This window comes from Hippichthys cyanospilos, chromosome 21 (genome assembly GCF_059441005.1).
Source record: "Hippichthys cyanospilos isolate Australia breed blue-spotted pipefish chromosome 21, RoL_Hcya_1.0, whole genome shotgun sequence".
Lineage (NCBI taxonomy): Eukaryota > Metazoa > Chordata > Actinopteri > Syngnathiformes > Syngnathidae > Hippichthys > Hippichthys cyanospilos.
The window spans coordinates 14,052,501-14,074,134 of NC_142389.1; the positions used below are offsets into that span (position 1 = coordinate 14,052,501).

Here is a 21,634-nt window from a genome sequence, read left to right on the forward strand (position 1 = left end):
TTGCCTCACATCAACTTGGGCGGGAGAAGGTCGACTTTATATCATTAAAGTACAAAAACTATCAATGATACAATACAGTAATAATAATATTAAAAATGACGCCCATACATTATTTCCAAAGAAGTCATGTTACAGCTACACAAATGAACACTCAAAGTAAAAAGCCTTTGAGTATACAGTATATATATATATATATATATATATATATATATATATATATATACACACACACACACACACACACTCTTTAAAAAAAAAAAAAATCCTGTCACATGCAGCCGTGGTGAACTATAATTTCATCCTGTACTACTACTATGTTTCACTGTCAAGTATGGCTCTTGAAACATGTAACTGGTACTGTATCTATCACTAGTCTAGTTTAATTAATTAGTTAATTAATTAATTAATTAGGACCAAAATAAAGCAACAAAGGAAATGGCTGCTGATGTGTATGGTAGTGTCAGGTAGTGTTAGGGCTGCTGAAAACAACTGTGCCTCATTAATAAATTAGACCGAGGGGACACATTCAAACTAAACCGAAGTAGTCGAACTGAACCATTTAAACCGGTGGTTTTCAAGCCTGGTCCTTGAAGGCCGGTGTGCTGGATGTTTTGTGTGTCTCCTTGCTACAAGACACCTGATTCCAATGATCAGGATCAGACGCCCACTCCTGTTCCTGCTTTCAGTTTTCTTCCCATGAGCGTACACACCGCGTCAACACGTTTAACACTTCTTGAGATAGCAGGCCAATCTCAGTTTACATGTTACTACAGAGAAACTGAACCTCAATTTGTAATAAATAGAAAACAACACTAAGCGATGCGTAGAATGAGTGATAATTGATTCTGCTGCACAAATTAATTCCTCGCACTGCACTCTTAACCGCATTGGTTGTTTTGACCATAAACCAAGGATTTTGTTATGAAGATAGTCTGCCCTAAAGTTAAAACTGTAAAATGCATAACAAAATTTGAGACTTTAGATGCCATCTTTCAAGAAGAGCCGTAATATTGAATTTAATGCTGTGATTGACCAGTCATTTGATTTAGCCAGTTATTTGTAGCTCTAATGACTACAATCAAATAATTATTTGTATACTGACCTGTGTTAGTACTTCGTGGCATGAGGAGCCACGTCATCTGGGTGAGGGAGGAGACCAACCACAGGTGTGTCCTGTTCAAAGGGACAGATAAAAAAGAAACTACATGCTCATTTATGGTCCCTTAAAACTGGCACTAGAATCTACAGATATTATTCTAGTTAAACATTTTAGTTTTTATTCATTTCCTTTTACAATGTGGAAACATTTCAACATTTTGGTCATTCCAGAATTGGAGGACATTTTTACATCCCACCCATCAAATTTTAAATAATCCACATATAAAATACTAAAGCATGGACTTTCTGAGTAAATTTAATTGTCATGAGACCAAAAAATAAAAACAAAAAACAATGAGACCAAAAAAAAACAAACCCCACAGTCAAAAAAGAATGCTTGAAAAACGTTTTAGATCTACTAGCTAAGTCTGGAGTACTCACTAAAATAACATTTTTCTGTTTTTCCACTTCTTGTAATGACCAAATTGAATCTCGAATGAAATTTAAATGTCATTGTTTTGGTGTAATTTGTTTCATATATTATTATTAATGGAACTTTTTTTTTTTTTTTTTTTTTTTTTTACAGAAACAACAAATATAACAATGACATCCTCATATATAGTATAAACTCTTACCTCAATTTGCTTTCACACCTCCTTACAGAATACTAATTTTAAGCTAATATCTTACAATGCCGGTATACTGTATATCACAACCTATAACATGTTTCAAGAACAAATAGAAAAATAACAGTATAAGAGCAATAGGATCCCAAAGTGAATAACAATACAGTTAAAAAAAAAGAAAAAATAATAATAAACAAATAATAGAAACAAAAAACAAGGGGTTTAGGATAGGTCAAGTACCTCTAAATATGTCCAGAGTTTGTTTGCATGGTGATTATTTGTTTTAAACATTTTAATAATGAGAATTCTATTTTAAGATTCTATTTTATGGAAATTTGCTGAAACAAGTTCTTATTTTTTTGGGTATTGTTGTACTCATATACGTTGATCACAATAATCACTGTGTCATCAATGTTCAAAACGCAGGCAATCCAATGTCCATCTTTATCTGCTTTGTAGCACAAGATCTTACCAGGACATCTATTGAAGCAGATGGCAGCTCCAGTCAAACAGTTTGTACCATGACTAAAAAGGATTTTATCTCCCCACTGCTGTTACCAAAATCTAACATCAGAATCGTCAGAATTCTGAAGGATGCAGTTTGCTTGTTGCCCCTTGCAGAACAAAAAAAAACAGATTTTCGCTTAACTGAGTCTTTAAGTCCCCTTGTGTTAAAAGAAAGAAAAGAAATGTCAGTTTTCTACTGGAACACTGAACACATGAACAAGGTTTATGAAGAGTTATAAGGGGGTGGAGTAGAAAGAGCTTGAGATAAAAGTCCCATTTAATTTCTACCACTTTCATGAACCATTCCACATCTAAACATCAGCCCATATTCGGGGTCTCATCTACAATGCGCTTTCCTTCTATGAAACCAAATGGGCCCCTGAAACCCACAGCTTTGCCTTACTTCCTCGCCTGCTCAATTTTTGGCCATATTGCCTGTCTGGACTTCCAGTCCTTTTGGGTGATATCTTCCGCGAAACGGATCCCTTCTTCTTTACACACTGGAGAATTTTTTGTCCGCCTTCAGATGTCATCTCTCACAGTACGCTTCACAAACAAAATGATGATCTGTCGATGCTTGTTCTCTGCCGCTCTCCCCACTCTGGACAACATCAATCGCCTCGTCTATCTTTACCTTCAGGTCAGAAGCAATCCTGCCCAGTAGCTCCATCACTTCTGCTCTGATATTTTCATTCACTTTCTCCTTTTTCTTTTTAATGTGAAGGTTCAAACGCCTTTTGTATCTTTCTTGGTTTATCAAACAACTTTTAATGTTGTCATTATCTCTTGTTTTTCCATGCATTTTATCTTTGTTTTACAGCCATTCAACTCCTCTGCGTTCATTTGCACTGATTTAGCTATAGAAGCTAGCATCATGCTATGTTGTGACATCATACTGCTCACCTCCTCCATGCGGTCGTCAACACGTTTTCCAAGAGTGTCGATGCCTTTCAGTATGGCGGCAGTAGTTGTGTTGCAATCAGTTTCCTGAGACGTACCTTTCACTTTCTTCTCCGTGTGTACCTTTTCTAGAGTCTTTTCTGGGATAATCTTCCTGCCACGCTTGTTGCTGCTAGCGTTAGCAGTCTCCATCGGCGTTGAATAGTCATGCCCAGTACTGTATTTATACAATTAAGCTGGAGACATTTCACCTATGTCTATGATAGTTGGTTTCCAATAATTGATGAATATGTAGCAGAAAATTAGAAAAGTGAATGTTTACTTTTCAAGAATTTTGAAGCCGTCAAATTCTGGAATGAGCCATTTGCTCAACAATATCCAGTTAACATTAAGACCCGTCAGAAGTTTACATTCCCCACTTCCTGTTTTTATATTTTTCTGACAGAGAAGTGAAGCAGATCAGCAGTGTTGAAAATTTTATGATACTCAGGTGACAACAAAGATGGTTACTCTGCAGCAATGTCAACATGAGTATTATTTTTTCATTGAATGAAAAAAGAGAGAAAAAAAACAGACTCTTAAATTCACCTGCCTGCTTGCTGGCCTGGTGTAGGCATTGAAGCTCTGAGCTTGATGGTGTCCTGTTTTCCACATATTGAGGGATGTGGATGGAGAAGGGTGGTCTCGTAAACACCACCCCAGTCTGTTCAGGTAGTGTGGAAGCCATCCCTCCATTAACAATGGCTGTATGTGATTCTTCGTCCATTCTTGCTGCAAATGGTAGCAAGGATGAAGAGGAGTAAGGTACCGCTGTTTTTGCCAGGAAATTGGAAACACCTTGCAAAACAAAAAATATGCCAACTCAGCCAAAGAAATGCAACTCTAAAGAGCAGATTCATCTATGTGAAAATGTGATTCATCCACGTGAAAACTTGATAAGCCCCAAAAGTCGAATGTGCAGTGGTGTATGTGTTCACTGACCCCATTCATGCTTTGGTCAAAATTACAAAACTACACAAAGACTGTCATGCTAAAACATGTACGTTTACACAAAGCAAGTAATATAAACACATCTTATTCTTTTTTTTTTTTTTTCCTTATCAGGGTGAGTTCAAGTGGGGAATAAAAAATACTTTTCTATCTATTTACGATGTGACTGCCATCTTTGTGGACTGTTCTTAAAACACACATAATTGTGATAAAATAAGGATTGTCATTGTTATTTTCCCCAGACATTTTGATTGCATAAATGCTGTAAAAAGAGTAGTTAAAATTTGATCAAAGTTTTTTATGATGTTTTTTTTCCTTTTGCCAATGTTAAAAAAGATACAGGTTCAAGGATACTTATGCTATTTTTAGAGATAAGAATCTTATTTATGGTCGCTGTGGCAAGTGGTGGTGGGGGGGTGTCTTTCCCAGGGGGCGCCAAGCAAAATATAATTGAAAAGCACTGCATTAGGGCAAGTCATGCTGTAATTGTAGTCACAAGGGGTTACAAGCCTGTATATATATATATATATATATATATATATATATATATATATATATATATATATATATATATATATATATATATATATATATATATATATATATGTATATTATTATTTGCATGTATTTAAATTGGAAAATATTCCTAATTGAGTGGTGAGTATACAGTGGCCACGGTCTGTAGAAAACAGAACCAACTAAAAACAATCAGAAGCATGTTTTCAGCCAGCTCATTCTGATTTGAGCATCAAAGTCTGCACTGAGTGATTCAAGTTAATCTGCATATCCACCAAACCATTGGTCTACACATCCAAACACCTGTAATATTGACAGAGTGAATGTGACTGTACAGTATTTGAAAAGACTGGTGAAAATGGCATTTTTCCCCTGCACTGGTGCTCACCCTTGTGTTTCTTAGACTGACCTACTCCAGATATCATCTGCTGAATATACATCTACAAAACAAAGTGACCAAGGCAAAAGTCATTTTCCTCACATGATTAATTTTACAACATGCTGTAAAATTATATGGATCAATACATTGTCTTAGCAGATGACCAAGATCAGCAATGTCCACAGTACCTGTATCTATCGAGGTTCCATGATGTTGACAGGAAGGCTGAAAGTCCCAAGCATGACATAACCATTGCCGAAGCGAACTAAAGGTGTCACTCGTGAGGTTTCAACATGGCTGCTGCTGTCGTTTGCGCCATCGTTGGATAATGCTAAACCCCCTGAGCCAGTCATGGTGGTTTGAGGTGGAGGCACCTTCCCAGCTACTTCTGAGAGATCAATTTAAATAAACATGGAAAGAGTAAAGACTGGTCCAATGTGTTTTACCTTGCGAAAAGGAAAAATGTAAGCAGCAATGATAGTAAACTTGGTTACTTCCAAGAGATTGTTGTACTGCACAGCACTTTTACCGAACAACACAATATTTACAGTACAGTAGTAGTTTCACAAACAGTTTATGATCTCACTGTGCAATGCAGCCAGCTCCGATTAATTCCCATACAGTTTGTGCATCTCATCTGAATTTGTGGTTTGCGTTACGTCCGTACATCGTCAGCGTTCTGTCATCTTGTTGCACTCTGCCCTGGTAGATGAGCAACTGCTTGTCTACAGGGATCTCCGCTGATAGCGCTTTGTGCTCCTTGAACTGCCTCACTGTCAACTAATGGACAATGAAGGGAAACGCGAAGGGGAAATGCGGTCGAGCATATAGGTCATGAATGGAGTAGAAGGGTGAGAGATAGACGAAACAGAACACTCATTAATTATGCCGCCGGCCTCGCCCCTCACTTTATACTTCCGACTCAGGGAATCCAAAGTCTTCTCTGTGACATCAATTAGATTCGATTCTACCATATAATTTAATGTGCTTTTATTTATTTCTTAGCAAACTGCCTTAAAGAGATTAAAATTGATACTACTATTTAACAAGAAAAGCAACGCCAGTAGTCGCTAGTATACTTCATACACGAGCCCTGTTCTTAGCCTGTTAAAGCACGCTAACTTTAAGGCGCATCACAGCCACGGGAAATTAGCAAAATAAAAGTTAACACCTTTGAATGAAATTATTTTGACTTGGTAAAAGTAATGCGCATGAATTTGACATCAATAATTCAAAAACAATAAGGACACGCAGTTTAATCCAAACGGTAAATTATATCTTGTCCCCAAAATAACACACTTAAAATGCCAAAGGACCCAATGACGTCAGTGCAGGCGTCTGGTTCATGCCTGAGCGTCTTTTTATAAAGTCGGAGGCAATTATTTTTCATTCGTATCCATTAGGTCTAATGTCAATTGATACTGATATTGAATGTATTACGACAGCTTTATTTTAATATTACATTCACAATATACATTAGTTGCTCACAAAAAACTTTATACAGTACTGTAATATTAGTATCACAGTGAGGAGAAGTTAAAGCATGCCATTTGTTTTCTTCATTGTTTCTTGACTAGGGGATAGGGGAATCATAAGTGTGTTGTCTTGGACAAGTTCAGACAGAAGTGAAGGTGTGGCGGCGAGTTATGGGGAGGAGGTATGGCAGGCCAGTGCCAATCTCAAGTGTCATTGGAAATACTTTGCGGAACTTTCCTCGCGTCTGTTCTCACTGTGTGACACTCGCTAATTAATGTCTGCAGGCATCTTTTCGAAGGAGGGAAGTCCTAATGTGACGTGACGGAGCCGTACACTCACAAAAGACAAGAGCGAGAACGAAGCTGGTTGGATTGAAGAGTTTATAGCGACGTGAAGTCACTTTTTGTGGACTCTGAGCCATAGTGCATGTGCCGTCCATGAGATCAGCAGGAGCGTAAAACATCCGCGATGGAAAGAGCCTAAAACACCTGGAAAAAGAGGTAATCCCGAGCAACAAGTTCATTTAATTTATGCATTTAAAAATGCATTTCCTCACCCTACATTTTTACTGCTAGTCAATTTAAAGGGACAGTGTGTAAGATTTAGACCGTTTTTTTTTTTAAAAAAGGAATAAATTATTGTAAATTTCAAAAACTTGCAAATGAATGCGTTCTTCATGACCAACAGTATGTTTTAAATATAATCATAGGTCTAGTCATCATTAAATTACATTACATGGGAGGTGGCACTTCTCTGGAGGGCGGCTATGTTTGTTATAGCTACGGACAATGGTAAATGTTACAGTATTATATATTAATTCAGCTCAGGTTATTTTTATATTACTTTAAGGTGCCAAAGGAATTATGTAATTAAGTGTCTTTCTAGTGTAGTTTCCATATTTTAATTCGATCTACAGAGTGGATATTTGAGGGACTACCATTACTAAATAAGTGAGCAATTCCTGCTTTTTGCACTTTTCCAATATGGAGCAACTCATTCTATGACTTTTTGTCCAATATCACCACTTCCCCAAATGCTAACAATCTGTTTAATTCAGCAGTGTGCACCTCCAAGTAACTGTGCTCCAATTCTCTGTACCTTGACCTATGTCCATCCCATTTTTCTGCAGCAGTTCCTTACTTTCACTGCTCCTTACCACCATTTCTCATGGCCACTCTACGGCGATTTGGCTCAGAGGGATCACTCCTGGATCTTGATTTCTTCTCATTGAGGAAGGTGGACAGAAAGAGAACAGAACATGCCAACCACCGGGTTTCTGACACATACTCATCTTATGTTGCTGAAGATGAGGAATATGCAGCACAGCTTCCTATCGTGCAAGAGCCAAGTCTTTATAAAGGTGGGAAACATGAGTTGATTAAGGAGCTCAGTGTCAGTGCGGAGAACCTGAGAGACCTGGAGAAAAAAAACAAGAGCCACCTCGATGTGTGTGCCATTGGTGAAGGGTGTCGGGCCTACAGTGACAGCCAACTGGCTCCTGCTGTAAAGGGAAGCACAGAAAATATGGAAAGAGATGACCTCCCTTCTCCATCTGCTTCATCTTCCTCCCATCCATTCTTCCTGAAATCCCAGCAACGGCACCAGCATAGAGCCAAACTTTCAGCTGCTAAACTGCATCTCAAAAGTCTGTTTGGTCAGGTAGGTCCCACATTATGACTTGCTTAGTACATCCAGAAGTGTTTGCAGCACTTTGTTTTGTTTTTGTTTGTTATCAGTCTTTTTCCAAAGCTGATTAATTTGTTTTGCCTCAAAATTCTGCATTATAGATTTTTTAAGACACTTGCATAAATCTATCCATTATGTCCAGATGTGTGGGCAAGAGTGATATTTATATATATAATGTTTATATTATGAAAAAAAAAACTGGTGTTTCACTACAGTGTTCAGCCGTGTTTGTGCTTCACATTTTTGTTCATAGTTGTGAGCATTTATAATTATTTTGTGTGTTGCAATGCAATTTCGAGCTGCCTATCCAACAGAAGGGTCAAAATTGAAATAAAAATAAATTCCCAACAGATTAATTTTTTTGTCATACTTCGAGATGTCTCATCATTATCATTCCGTCATGCACTTTCAACATGAATACTGTTCTTTAAAAAAAGCTAAAGCTTAAGCAGCAAAGTGAAACTGTCACTGTCAGAACATTCCGCCACAACATAAAAAAAAAACAAAACAAAGAGGCACACCCGAAGAGACACGATTGTACAAAACTCTCCACTGTTGTTTTGAGTGCTTTGACAGCTCAAAGTTTCATAGTGAAATATGAGCAATTTAACTAAATCACTCAAAAACCATTCTGTTATCATTATGTGACAAGATTATTTATTATATACAGTACCCAAACTTAGATAGTGTCTTTGGGTCTATTTTTTTAGAAGTATGAACTCAGATTAGGTTTCAGTAAAATAATGCATGTCTTACAGAGCATGTATTTATTATTAGAATTTGAAGGTCGATGTGAATGTGATGTCTTTCAGAGTCCCCATTCGTCAAACTCCAACCTGTCAAACACAGAACAGAAAGACAGGTAGGAATTATATAGTATGTTGTTACTGTATTGCATACACATTTTTTTTTCATCTTTGATCTATATTTTCTCAATAATTGTAATTTAATAAAGGCTTTTCTAAGGTTTTCTTACCATGTATTTTCATTTTCAGACAAAAAAATTGTGTATTGCAACAAAAAGTGTTAGATTTATTATAACGTATTTTTTGTTTTATAGACTAATCTGCTTAAATTAAAGTTGCTAACTTTCTAAACATTTTAACTTGCAGTCTTCTAAAGAGGAAGCCAAAAAGTCTTGACTATGTGTTGGCCTCACTTGACAGTAGCCTATTTTGTTTAATAGTTTGTGGGATAGGATTTAACCACCCATTTTTATTACATCTCAGGAGACGGCAGTTTGTCACTTGTGGTCGACTAAAAATAAGTTACATCACAGTTGGTCATGGCTCAGGGATTGACCAATCACAATTCAGCTTGCAAACGGCACATGACCAAACTCAGAAGAAAATGGTGAGACGGGATTTGTCGTTACGTTAGCCCTGATGACACATTTTCAGTCAAACACAAATGGCAAATTGTCCACCTCCTGAATGAAATGTGTGAGTTTTTCTGCTTATTTCTTTATTTACTTATTCAGGATAGGATGAGGTGTCGCAAGATTAGAATGGCAATAGATTTCACATCCAAGCACATCACAAGATTCTCTCTATTCTCTTCTGGCTATTGTTTTTGACATGAGGTCCATAGGTGAATTCGCTTTCCTGTTAATTCTGCATGACAGTAAAACGCCACCAAACATGGTGAGAACCTGAACCCCTTGGTATGTTTTTATTTTAAAGTGGTTCCCGATTGCATGTGACAGCAATGACTAACCCGAATCACAGATTGTTGCTCCAAGGAATCGCAAGTGAACAGAACGTTGTCCTGAAATCATTCATTGTTAATTCAGCAAAACAAAAATGTAATTTTCGTTTATTTTTACCCAACTGCCAAATTATGCAATAGCTGTAGCTCTACAGGAGAAATACCTCTGATAACTTTGAAATCTCCTGTTTGGTGATATTTTGGTTTTGCAGTTGAAGAACAGAAAAGTAAAATATTGACAGATTAAGACAGCTTGTCTCCTCTTATCTTTACATAAGAATATTTGATTGTATACATTTATATGCACGTCTATGATTTTCTTTGCTTAACACAAAGACGTTCAAAAACTGGAAAATGTGTAAAAGCATTGTCACAGTAAGTTTTGCATAAATCTCATCTTGTCTTGTTCTCAACTCATGAGACAACTTCTTGTGGAATCTGTGTCTTGTCCCATCCCTATTCATTAATAGTCCACAAACAACATATTTGTCAGAATGCTGTGTTTAGACTCGTGGGGACACATAAAACATCTTTCTGCAAAGAAAATGTTTGACTTAACTTTTCCTTTAAGTGTTCACTATACACAACAAAAACTTCACAAAACTACCATACAAGTGTGCCGTAAACACAAGTCAAAAGACATAAATCGAACTACAACACTGATCAAATCTAGACAGAAAGTCACGTTTGAAAATTCCATTCATTACATACATTGCAGTGTCAATTTGAATTCATTTCTTTGTTAAACCCTACTTCAGATTGAAGACATACACGTGATGAAAGACATGTTAAAGACAAAGCACTTCATAATATAGTAGCTCAGTCTTGGTTTCAAGATGTGAATTTATCTTTATTGTAATCTCTGTTGTGTTGCTGGTCAACAGTGCCAAAGAGAGGAGGTCACGTCTGCTCTTCATGCGTCAGTGGAGCCAGGTGGGCCACAGTAAAAAGCATAAGATAAGTCGAGAAGAAATGGAAAAATGGGGCGAGTCACTGGACAACCTGTTGGCCAGTCAGAGTAAGTGTTCACCATGCTCCCTCATTTCCTACATTTTCTTCAAGGCCAGAGCCACATAAGACAATTGTCAAGCTGTTTTTGTTTTGCCCCCACCCCCCCCCCCTCGCTCTCTCTCTCTCTCTCTCTCTCTCTCTCTCTCTCTGTGTCTCTCTCTTTGTGTGTGTGTCTCTCTCTCTCTCTCTGTCTGTCTCTTTGTCAGATCCCTCCTTAGTGATCCCTCCTACTTCGCGGTCTCAAAATAAAAAATAATTTAAAAAATGCGCAAAAATGGAAAAAAATTGAAACAAGCAAAAAGTACATTATAGGGTACTGTATTCATCAAATAACTAAGTAATATTAGTTAATAACTATGTTAAAAATTCTTCAAGCGTTAAGTCCGTGACATTTGTTATCTTATTTTGAAATGCATGCTTTTAAATTGTCGGGTCATATATATATATATATATATATATATATATATGAGCAGGAAGTGTCCATTTTAGGCAACAGTATAGGATTTGCTGAGAGACTGCACATTATTTTGAGTTCATAACCTTCATTCATGTAGTCGAACATGTTTGTAAAAATACTCAAACAAGTTAAACAAATGATCAGTAATTACTTTGCAATTTAACCATAAGTAATCTGTTTCACACAGTTATCAAAGAACATTTACGAGAAAGTATAGAATAAGTAAGACAATGGCAAATGGTTTTAAAACAGTCACTTTGCATGCATCAAATAGCTTGTTAAATGAGGGAACACATTTTAATTTGAAGAATTAGTTGTGTTGAGCTGCTATTGTCAGAGAAAATTCAGAAAATACATATTAGCGATTCCAATAAAAGATGAAAAATTCAATTGAACAACAAAGCAGACTAAAGTGGTGGAGGTAATCGTAGACGCTAAACTTCTTATATTTAGGATGATGATTTCATTATGCTTGAAGCTTGAATATACCTACCGACGGAGGTGGAGCTAATGCATGTGTGTGAAGGAAATCAACTTATTTTACATTCATAATTGTTTGATCGATGTAGTTGTCTGAAGTAGTAATTAAATTGAATTTCTTATGAGTTTCAAGACAAAATTTTTATTCTTTTTTTTTTTTTTTTTTTTTTAGATTAAAAAATTGCCAGCATAGAATTCCTGGCCTTTGGTGTCATGCTTGGCTAAGCCTTTTCCGATTACTAAAAGATTATTAAAAATAAATAAATAAATAAATAAATAGTTGTATGGCTAAAACCCAATGCCCAATGAAATGAGATAGGAGATAGGAGCTCAAGGCATTAGAGGGTTAGTCCAACATGATTTATATTGTTGCATTTTAGTCCACATATTGTATAATGTGTTTCTTTTTCATTTAAATTAAATAATATACAATACAATTTTCAATTTTCTATGAGCTGGAATCACCTTTCCGTCACCTCTTGTCAAGCTTTTAGCTCAGGAGCGAGAAGACGATATACTGCATAGCATATAGTATGTGCACCTCACCACAACAGTGTTGGAATAGTAGCAAAATACAATGCTTCAGGGAGCACATACCAAGACTTAGATTACAAGGAACAGTAACAGATGTTATGACAGTTTGCAAAATCGTACCACATTTTTCATCCTAGCATATCTGTAACTATGCAAATCCATTACTGCATACAGTGATCTGCTACTTCCTGTACCAATGCATACAGTTTAGACATATGTGTAGATTGCTCCTCCTTGACCAGTGGCACCAAAAATATCCTATATCATCTTAGAGAAATTACACTGCTCCAACACTTCACACTCTAAAATCTCTACATTGTTCACAAGAGCATTTATTCATTGCGTCAGGATGTAAGTAATATAGTACTTGGATGTGCTTATTGGAGCTGCACCAAAATGGGGTGGTTTCCTCAGTGGCTGTATTACACACCTCCACATGGTTGTCGGAAAGACAATGAAGCACCTTTTTTAAATCATCATTATTAAGATGGTAATGATGTGCTAGTCTCTGAGACAGGAATTGTATCTTGGAAATCAAAGCCAAAACATTAGGCACAAATTCTACAGTAGTATAATGTCAAGTAGTTTTACTCCACCACAAAGTACAGTACATGTACAATAAGTATAATGTTAAATTATCACCCTTTATATAGTCCGTTAGCAGTGCCCTGCACAATGCACTGAGAGATTGTTCTAATATTTTGGTTACCTTGGCAACATAAAATGGGCAAAATATTTTTTATACTATTGGATTTTATAGGTATTCTCAATATTATGAACAGTGCATTTATATTTCTGGTGACCAAAGGCAGCAGTGGTTGGAAGCCAGATTTAATTTGTTCTTAAGTTGCACAACTCTTAACCTTACATAGGGAGTTCTGCACTCTGACGTCTGTCTGGCCGGGTTTGTCAACAAGTGAGCGTAGTCTAGCTTCCCAACTTCTGTCTGATTACGACAGTTGCTGAAGTGATGTTGACGTTTCAGTTAGTGACTGCCGTGCTGTAAAGCCAGAAGAGCTGGACAACTTGACGAACCAGTCTACTACTACTATGAATAGACCTGATAGTAAACACCAACTCTGTTATACTGTACGTAAATCAGTGGAGTAACGCAATCTGTAAGAAGACATTTCCTGCTCGGCCTTAGTAAGCTGCCTTGCATGAGAAAGATTGTGATGCAAAGTGTGAGATTTCTAAACCTACAAGTTGACGTAGGTTAGTCCTTGATTACATTTCTTTCTCCTGGTGATTTCTAAGATGGTCCATCTTATGAGATCGGTATCACCAGTTTGGAGAAAGTTACAGTTGTGAAGCGTGACTTATGTCACTGGCAAAAACAAACTGGTTGAAAAATAAAATAAAATAAACTTTTGAATTACTAAAGATGTCTAGATTCCTTAAATACATTTTTACCTTATGACGTGGTAAATTGTTGGAAACATCCAGCTATGGGCAACAATCCTACAGTATATCAGTGTTTTGTAACTCCAGATTTCCAAGAAACTGGATGACAATTTAAGACCATATGGTTTATATGGTTATCCAAATCTGAGACCCTACACAACAGCAATTCAACCTGCAATTCATTGCAACCCGCAATACATTATCATTTGGGTTGTCTCATTTTGTCCAGTTTCTAGTATATAGTAGTACCAACCTGCACTGTACCAGAGTGAATCCACATGTTTAGATTTTAAAATATCTGTACAGTAATACTGTGTCAGCTTGGGTCAAGTGTTCCTTATTTATGGTCCTGTCAAAGTATCCTTGAGAAACGGAACCTGCATGGTGAGTTTGTGACTGACTTACTGACTTTCCTTAATGTAAAAACTTTAAATATGCCCAGGGAAAAAAAAAGTGCAAGATAAGCAAAGTTTGTGTGTGTGCGCGTGTGTGTGCGTGCATGTGATTTCTGTGTTTTACTGGAATAATGTGTAAGGTCTTTTTAACTATGTGGATAAAAAACTTTAACCTAGGGGCAATTCCGTTTTTCTTGTCAAGCATCTTGATCAGAGCCAGATCCCACAAGCAAATGTTAAACCTTTTTTTTACAGCAGCTGAAATGATACAGACCACTGTGACCACAAAAAGTTACAGTTTAGAGCACACCTCATGTCATAACTATTCAATTATATCACATAATAATAATAAAACAACATCATAAGTTTCTACATCTTCTACAGCAGCTTTAAAAAAAAAGATTAAAAGTATTAATCTTCTTTTAACATCCTGAGAGTCATCATACTTTTATTCTTGCACTCACCTTAATTAAAGAAACACATCAAAGATATTCACATCTGTTGGGTTTGAAGTGGGCTTGATACCCCACAAATGACCCAAGGAGAGGTGTATATATTAACACAGGAGTCAGAGATTTAGTTTTACGACTGCAGTGGGAAGAGCTCGAAAGAGAGCATGACTGTGTGTCAGCCTCGTTGCAAAGTCTCTCTCCACGAGCTCTCGGGCTGTAGCCTTTTATTGAAAAGTTGTTGCTGAGTCATAGCGGGTCTCATGAGTCAATCTGTCGCATCACATACAGTAGCTATTGAGCAAATGGCAGTCTCCGTTCGCCCCTTTGAACATTGTTTACAAATCACACATCCCCATGGCTATGAAATAGGGAGCCGGCACGGCTCCTGGAGCAGCTGGAGCACATGAAACAATGCCTCTGCACCAGTGCAACAGCCAGTTTATTATAAACTTATCTTACAACATCATTTTGTTGCTCGCTATTAATGTGATAGAAATGATATATTGGTGGCTCTGTTTAGCCTCATGACCTTCCGGCCCTTGTGATTTCTTATCAATGCTAACTGGGAGTTGAAGTATGCACACTATGACTTAATGCTTTATCAGCTGTTTAAAGCTGATCTCACAACTGTGTCATAAGGTGGCTTGTAATGCTTGATACTCATGAAACAAGCTTGAAGTGAAGCGTATGCTTGCCATAATGTATTTTTGTATCAATACTGCTACCGTTAAAAATTACAATCTAACTCGCTGAGTTAACCTCAAATCATTTTTTGCCTTCTCTCTTTCTATCAGCTGGAGTTTCAGTGTTTGGGGCATTCCTACGTTCAGAATTCAGTGAGGAAAATCTGCAGTTCTACCTGGCTTGTGAGCAGTACAAACATTCATCCAACAACTTCAGTTTGCAGAGGAGGGCAAAGGACATCTGCGCCACTTACATCCAACCTGGTTCCCCTCGGGAGGTACAGGCCTACTTTTATGTTCATTCTGAGCTACTATAATGACTTACTGTCAAAGTCACATAAAATGAAGAGTAAAAGACATGCTAGTTTGATATCTCCCATGTCAAATTTGAGATGGTATACTGATATTCCCTAAATAATGGATGCATCTGTGTATATGAGACACCATAAATTATGGGGTTAAATTTTGGTATTTTCTATATTGCTGTGTAAATAGCAGCGGTCCCCAACCGCCAGTCCGCAGCCCATTACCAGTCTGTGTATCAACTAGTACCGGGCTGGATGGGCCGCACCCGAAATTATGGGGTTTTAGAACTGATTTAGTTTATCCTTTAACAGTTTATTTATTTGTGCTTAGTTTGGCTTTATCTTTGCTTTTGGCACCACCTCTGTCCACTGTTGATATTACATTTGTTAGTGAAGAAGGACGGTGTGACTTGAGTCGAGAGCAGTCACTGTCGGTGACACACATGTATTTATGTCTCTGTGAAATGTGGCCCACAAGTGTCTAAGTTGTACTTTCTTTGTAAGAATGTTGTCCATCCATCCATCCATTCATTTTCTCGAGTCTCTTATCCTCACAAGGGTCGCAGGCTTGCTGGTGTTGTCATTTATAATAATATGCCCAACATTACTATGTATGTTGATCCAACAACTTCTGACTATAAATAACATGCTAGCTAACGTTAGTTCTTATCTTAAGCATATTATGTAGTGCTGCCTTGTACGTATGCGTTTAGTTCATTACCATTTTTGTTTGTGCCAGGTATTTCCCTTTGGTATATTTTAGCATATACAAAGGTTTTGCGTTGAAAAGTACTCATTTGCATCTAATTAACATTTTGTATTGATATGAACAGCTTTTGTAAATTCGAGACTCAGCAAACCGTTACTTTACATTCGAACATAGCATAGAGAGAACTTCTGAGTTTTTTTTAATCGAATCTTCTTAAACAATCACATAATATGAAATTCTCTCCTGTACATTTTCAAGCAAAAAAAACCTCAACATTTCTTTTCTCATAAATGGTCTGTAAGTGTTTTGAATTAAGAATTAACACTTGGTGTCAACCTTTATTCTTGCTTTAATTTGCACTGAAGTGACACTCAAGTGTAGAAATGGGCAACTGGTGGCCGCACTTTAGTGGCCTTTTGATTAACCCCCCACGTCAATCGTAGGAAATATGGAAGAAAACCCTTGGAAAAATCCGAAAATGACCAAAATATAGTCAAATTATGCAGTTTACAACATTTGCACATGTGAAAATAGTATATGCATCAGACAGGGCTGTCAAGCTCATTTTGGCTTAGGGGTCCCATGGAGGAAGACCTATCCTCAAGCGGGTCAAACAGGAAAAAAGATGCTATATAAATCTCAAAAATAATTAGTTATATGTGGATTTGTGCTCTGTACACTGGCGTGGTCCCAACTAGCAACCAAATAGCAGCGGTCAACTGTAAATATATTTTCAAAAAGTATATTTAAAAAATATGAAGATCAAGTTAAAATACCAGTAACTTTGTTTTGGGTCCCCAATGTATCACAAATAGAGGGTTTTCACGGCGCGTCATCAGCTGCGTCATAAACCCGGAAGCCGCCATCTTGGAGGTACTCGGTACCATAACACTGCATGGGCACTCGGTATATCTGCTAACATCGTTAGGAAAAATTGTCAATTATTGCCGTGTTTCGAGTTGCACAAATCGGGCAGACCGAGAAAAACATTTAGGCTATTACAGGCTTCCAAAAGTGATCAAAAATCAAGGAGAGGAACGCCAGAAGTTATCGGAGGAAAGGAGACGCCTGTGGTTGGCAAAGCTCTTGAGAGGAAATAATCTGGACAACATCCAAATTTGTTCCGCTCATTTTTTTTCAGTTAAAAAAATATTGATTGCAAGCAACTAATAACAAAGTTTGTCATGCCAGGATGACGTTTTAATTGTAACTTGTAAAAACATTTATTGTTTGTGTTGTTTTTCTGTCTGTTTGCTTATTTTAATGTAAGGGACTTTGGTATGACATAAATGAAACTGACATTGGTATCATTATTATTATCAAGCTACCACATGTTGCATAAATGAGATATGTTGTTCTGATTCTTCTGAAAATGTTGCGTCTCCCTCACCTATCCACACGCCATCTGGTTGTAAGCCTCCAAACCTTTGTAGGATTTAACTGGATATGTAATTTATCTGGATATGTAATTGTGGGACGAATAGCCGGATCGTCGTTTATCCAGGATGAGTCAGCCAACTCATATGGATCGACACCTCTGATAAACAAATTTTTCCACATACCGGGCCTTCTTTTGTGTGCTGAGTCCTTCGATTTATGCCTTCGCATCGGCAACAGGCTTTGCTAAGGTTTTTTTTTTTTATTTGTCTTGACATTGATAATTTTGTTTAATCCGTCCAAGATACACATGATGGCATTGCACTCCCATTTGTCAAGTCCCTCCATAATGGCGGCGCATTCGGGGTACTCCCCACAATGTGACGTCGGTGAAAACCCTCTATAGCATTTTTCCTTATGTTGCATGAAACAAATTCAAGTTTTTATTTTCCATTTGGTCAAAAAAATACGTGTTTCGTGTACAACACACATTAAGTACAATGAAGAACAAAACATTCAGATGAGTTAACATGGCCCATTCAAAATCTGTGTTGTTCAACTTTACAAAGTGCAGTGAACTGACTTGAACAGAATAAAATGGTCTTGGTCTTTAAAAAACAAAGAAGTCATGACATCATGTCACATTGGCGCTATATGTTGATCTGTAAATAAAGTAAATTTAAAAAGAAATAAAATACTAATTGTTTATAATCAAACAGGAACAAAGCTGACTTTGGTAATGGGTTAGACGGCGACCACCACCCATTGGGAATCTCATCAAGGCGATGGAAGGATTTTGTCTGCATTGAGAAATAGCGCGACGAAGCTAGATGCTAACGCTGATGTGAATGTTCCACTTTCTAAGCTATTTGGCACAAGCATAGCAACTGGTAATTCCAAGTTTCAAGCGTTTTATTGTCATATGCATAGTAATACTACACAATCCAATTCTTATTCTGTTCACTTCCTCAAGCAGACTGCATTCCACAATCAAGCAAATAATAAAGTAGGTAATGGAAAAAAAAACAGTTATAGAGAAATAAGGACAGTAGGAATGAATCACTAATTAATGAATAGATTTACTTTTTGAGCATATTATTGAGTAGATGGAGTGGAAGACTCTGTATACATATGAAGATGATAGTGCAAAATATCATGCTGTGCAAAATCTCATGTATTTAGCAGCTTTCCTGCACTGTGCAGGATTTTTAAGGTGCTTGGCAGATTAGTGCGTGAGGGATTTGTTCAGAATCCGAATAGTCTGTGGATGGAAGCGGTTTGCCAACTTGGCAGCCCTGGCCCTCGGGCTCCTGTAGCGTCTGCCTGATGGCAGCAGTTTAAACAGGTTGTATTGTGGGTGATTCCTTTTAAAAGTAAGAATTTCTGCTTATTGTAACTTTGGTTGTTAAGCACAAGGAAGCCTGCGAAGGACTAGAACTAGGTGAGCAGACCATGTGCTTGTTAACTGTTTTATTCTGTTTTATTGTTATTCTATTTTATTTCAATAAACAAAAAGAATCGGAGAAAATCACAACCGAGTGAATCCTTTAACACAGTGGTCCCCAACCACTGGTCAGCGGACCGGTACCGGTCCGTGGAGCAACTGGTACCGGGCCACGTGGGCTGCACCCGAAATAATGTTTTGTAGATGATTTAGTTTAACAGTTCATACGTTTGCGCTTGATTGTTGTTTTTTTGGCGCCGCTGTTGATATTACATAAATAGTGAGAAGGATGATGTGGTTTTTAGAGCAGCCAGCAGCAGCACCCCCCGCCACCCCCCCCCCCCCCCCCACACACACACACACACACACACACACGCACACACACACACACACCCGGGCTGCAATATAAATCTAAGGCGTTGACTGGTCCGTGGTGGTAAAAAGGTTGGGGACCGCTGCTTTGACACACGCAAGGGCATTACAAAATTATAGACAGAATGGTTTGGTCCTCTGAAGTTTTTTTTTGTTTGTTTTTTTAATGCTTCATGAAATCATCTTGCAGGCCAAATCAAACGTTCTTGCAGGCTGGATCCATTACCCCTGCTTTAGAAGGTTCTAGGAGACTATTTTCACTCCATAAAACTCAAAAATAGAAGGCTTAATTTACTAGATACGTTTTCTTTGTGATTATTTGCTTTTTGTGTACGTTCTCATAATGTGTTTTTATCCAACTATACCGATCCGCTAGTTAACAGCTATCAGAGTGATCGACATTTTTCATAAAACTGATCAATAACTCATTCAGATGGTATCTACAGTAAATACGCCCCACCCGATGCCACATGCATAAATATACATAGTAAGTTTTTTTTTTTCCATTTATCTTTTACCAATCCTAATGCTCTGTTTTTCCAGGTGAACATAGACTGCAAGACCAGAGCTCTGACCATCCAGCGGCTTCAGGCTCCCTCTCATACATCCCTGTCCCATGCACAAAAGCGCATCTACTCACTCCTGGACACAGACTGTTATCCCCGCTTCCTCCAGTCTACCATCTACCTCTCCTTACTGCAGGAGGCTGATTAACAGCTGTATGTTTCTTGCATTGCTGCATGCATGTTGAATGCAGTAGCCATGGTAAAAATAATAAATAATATAAACAGCAACAAAAGGAGTAATAGGGCCACACTGAAAAGAAAAAAAACATGTAAATAATGCTCTAATAGTAGAATAATGAATTAGTAATATGATATAAAGGACATAATATTATGAAAATATCTTGACGATGTGAAATCCGCAGATAGTACACAAATCACAGACTGCCCTATACTGTATTAAATGTGTTGTACCATTGAAAATTATTTGTAAGAAAAAATGTGGTTCGTGATGAGCAAATGTTTCAACATTTGAACAAGGTGAGCTGAATTAAAATCAAATCAAGTTTATTTGTATCGCCCTGAATCACCAAAGTCTCAAAGGACTTTACAGGTGAAAAGTCATACAGAGACTTCTTTTAATCATAAATACACAACAGCATCCCCTGATCAAAGTTCCCAGGAGAGAAAGGAAAAACTCAAAACCCCCAATATAGAGAAAATCAGAAACCTTCTGAAGGGACCACAGGTGGGAGGACCCTCCTGCAGGCTCGAGAGAATACAAACAAAATACAGATAAACACATTGTGCCATATTAGGCAGGAAATGTCCAGTGCAAAGATGTCTCAACAGCAGGCAAAGCCACTAGGCAGGATCCTCCCCACAATCTGGCTAAGTGGATCCATCCCAACAAAAACGCCACAGAGGATGCGGTCCATCTTATAACCGCGATGGTCGATCAGGGCTGGATGGCGGTGTTCAAATCATCTCTCACCATCTAGCCTGCTCTCCAAGCCGGGAGAAGAGGGCAGGAAGGAGAAGAAGTCGCAATAAGACAGACCCATTAACTAAATGCTTGTGTGTATCAATGTGTTTTTAGTCTGGATTTAAAGACTTCTACCGAGGTGGCTGTACGAAATTCCATAGGTAGGGCATTCCAAAGTCCGCGGGGTCGTTAACAAACTGGCGTTTTGTGACCGAAGTTGTCTGGACGGAACATACGGTGATACCGAGTCGACGAGATAGGAAGAAGCTAAACCGTGTAGAATTTTATAAGTAACTAGAATATTTGCAATTTCTGAAGAAATTGCGTGTGAAGGTGTAACCTCTGAAGGCAAAGGTGTTGAATGATGTGGAATGGTGGGAATTGGGGGAATTGATTAAAGTTGGAACGGTCCGAATCGGATGAAGAATGACAAAGATAGAAGTGATAAACTAAAAAAGTGGAATTGTGGGTAATTTTTGAACTCTGGAAAGAAGAAAATTCAAACTACCATTGAATGGGGGGAATTGGATGAATCGATTAAACTTGGAACGGTCGCAATCGGATGAAGAATGGCAAAGGTAGAAGGGAAAAACTGAAAAAGTGGAATTGTGGGAAATTTTTGAATTGTGAGTAAAAAT

The 21,634-nt window shown here is 37.7% G+C and overlaps 2 protein-coding genes across 8 annotated transcripts in view; one reads left to right on the forward strand and one right to left on the reverse strand.

Moving 5' to 3' along the window:
- The window catches only part of LOC148406694 (uncharacterized), a 22,295-nt gene extending 15,862 nt beyond the window's left edge, over nt 1-6,433 (reverse strand). For 3 of the 6 annotated variants that reach the window (XM_088405069.1, XM_088405071.1, XM_088405068.1), the window contains exons 1-5: nt 5,603-6,433; nt 5,205-5,404; nt 5,026-5,077; nt 3,724-3,968; nt 1,103-1,173 (exon numbers count right to left, since the gene is read on the reverse strand). In XM_088405069.1, the coding sequence (XP_088261195.1) occupies nt 1,108-1,173; nt 3,724-3,968; nt 5,026-5,077 (363 nt within the window). In that variant the 5' untranslated portion in view covers nt 5,205-5,404; nt 5,603-6,433 and the 3' untranslated portion in view covers nt 1,103-1,107. Of the gene's footprint in view, nt 1-1,102; nt 1,174-3,719; nt 3,969-5,025; nt 5,078-5,204; nt 5,405-5,602 lie in introns of all 6 variants that reach the window. The other 3 variants (XM_088405072.1, XM_088405070.1, XM_088405073.1) reach the window with 3 other exon arrangements.
- Nucleotides 5,647-20,581, forward strand: LOC148406695 (uncharacterized). Of its 2 annotated transcripts, none has more exons than XM_088405067.1 (8): nt 5,647-5,867; nt 6,594-6,673; nt 6,777-6,992; nt 7,625-8,151; nt 8,991-9,040; nt 10,770-10,903; nt 15,413-15,579; nt 20,052-20,581. In XM_088405067.1, exons 4-8 carry the CDS (start codon nt 7,660-7,662, stop codon nt 20,220-20,222), a joined length of 1,014 nt encoding a protein of 337 aa, XP_088261193.1. In that variant the 5' UTR covers nt 5,647-5,867; nt 6,594-6,673; nt 6,777-6,992; nt 7,625-7,659; the 3' UTR covers nt 20,223-20,581. The 2 variants fall into 2 exon arrangements, with proteins under 2 accessions (XP_088261193.1, XP_088261192.1); XM_088405066.1 differs by having other exon boundaries at nt 5,649-5,867; nt 7,622-8,151.
- Nucleotides 20,582-21,634: the final 1,053 nt, after the last annotated feature.

Coding starts and splice junctions, on each gene's coding strand:
- LOC148406695 (XM_088405067.1), top strand. CDS start 7,660: ATGGCCACTCTACGGCGATTTGGCTCAGAGGGATCACTCCTGGATCTT. Junction 9,041..10,769: donor AACACAGAACAGAAAGACAG/GTAGGAATTATA, acceptor GCTGGTCAACAG/TGCCAAAGAGAGGAGGTCAC. Junction 15,580..20,051: donor AACCTGGTTCCCCTCGGGAG/GTACAGGCCTAC, acceptor CTGTTTTTCCAG/GTGAACATAGACTGCAAGAC.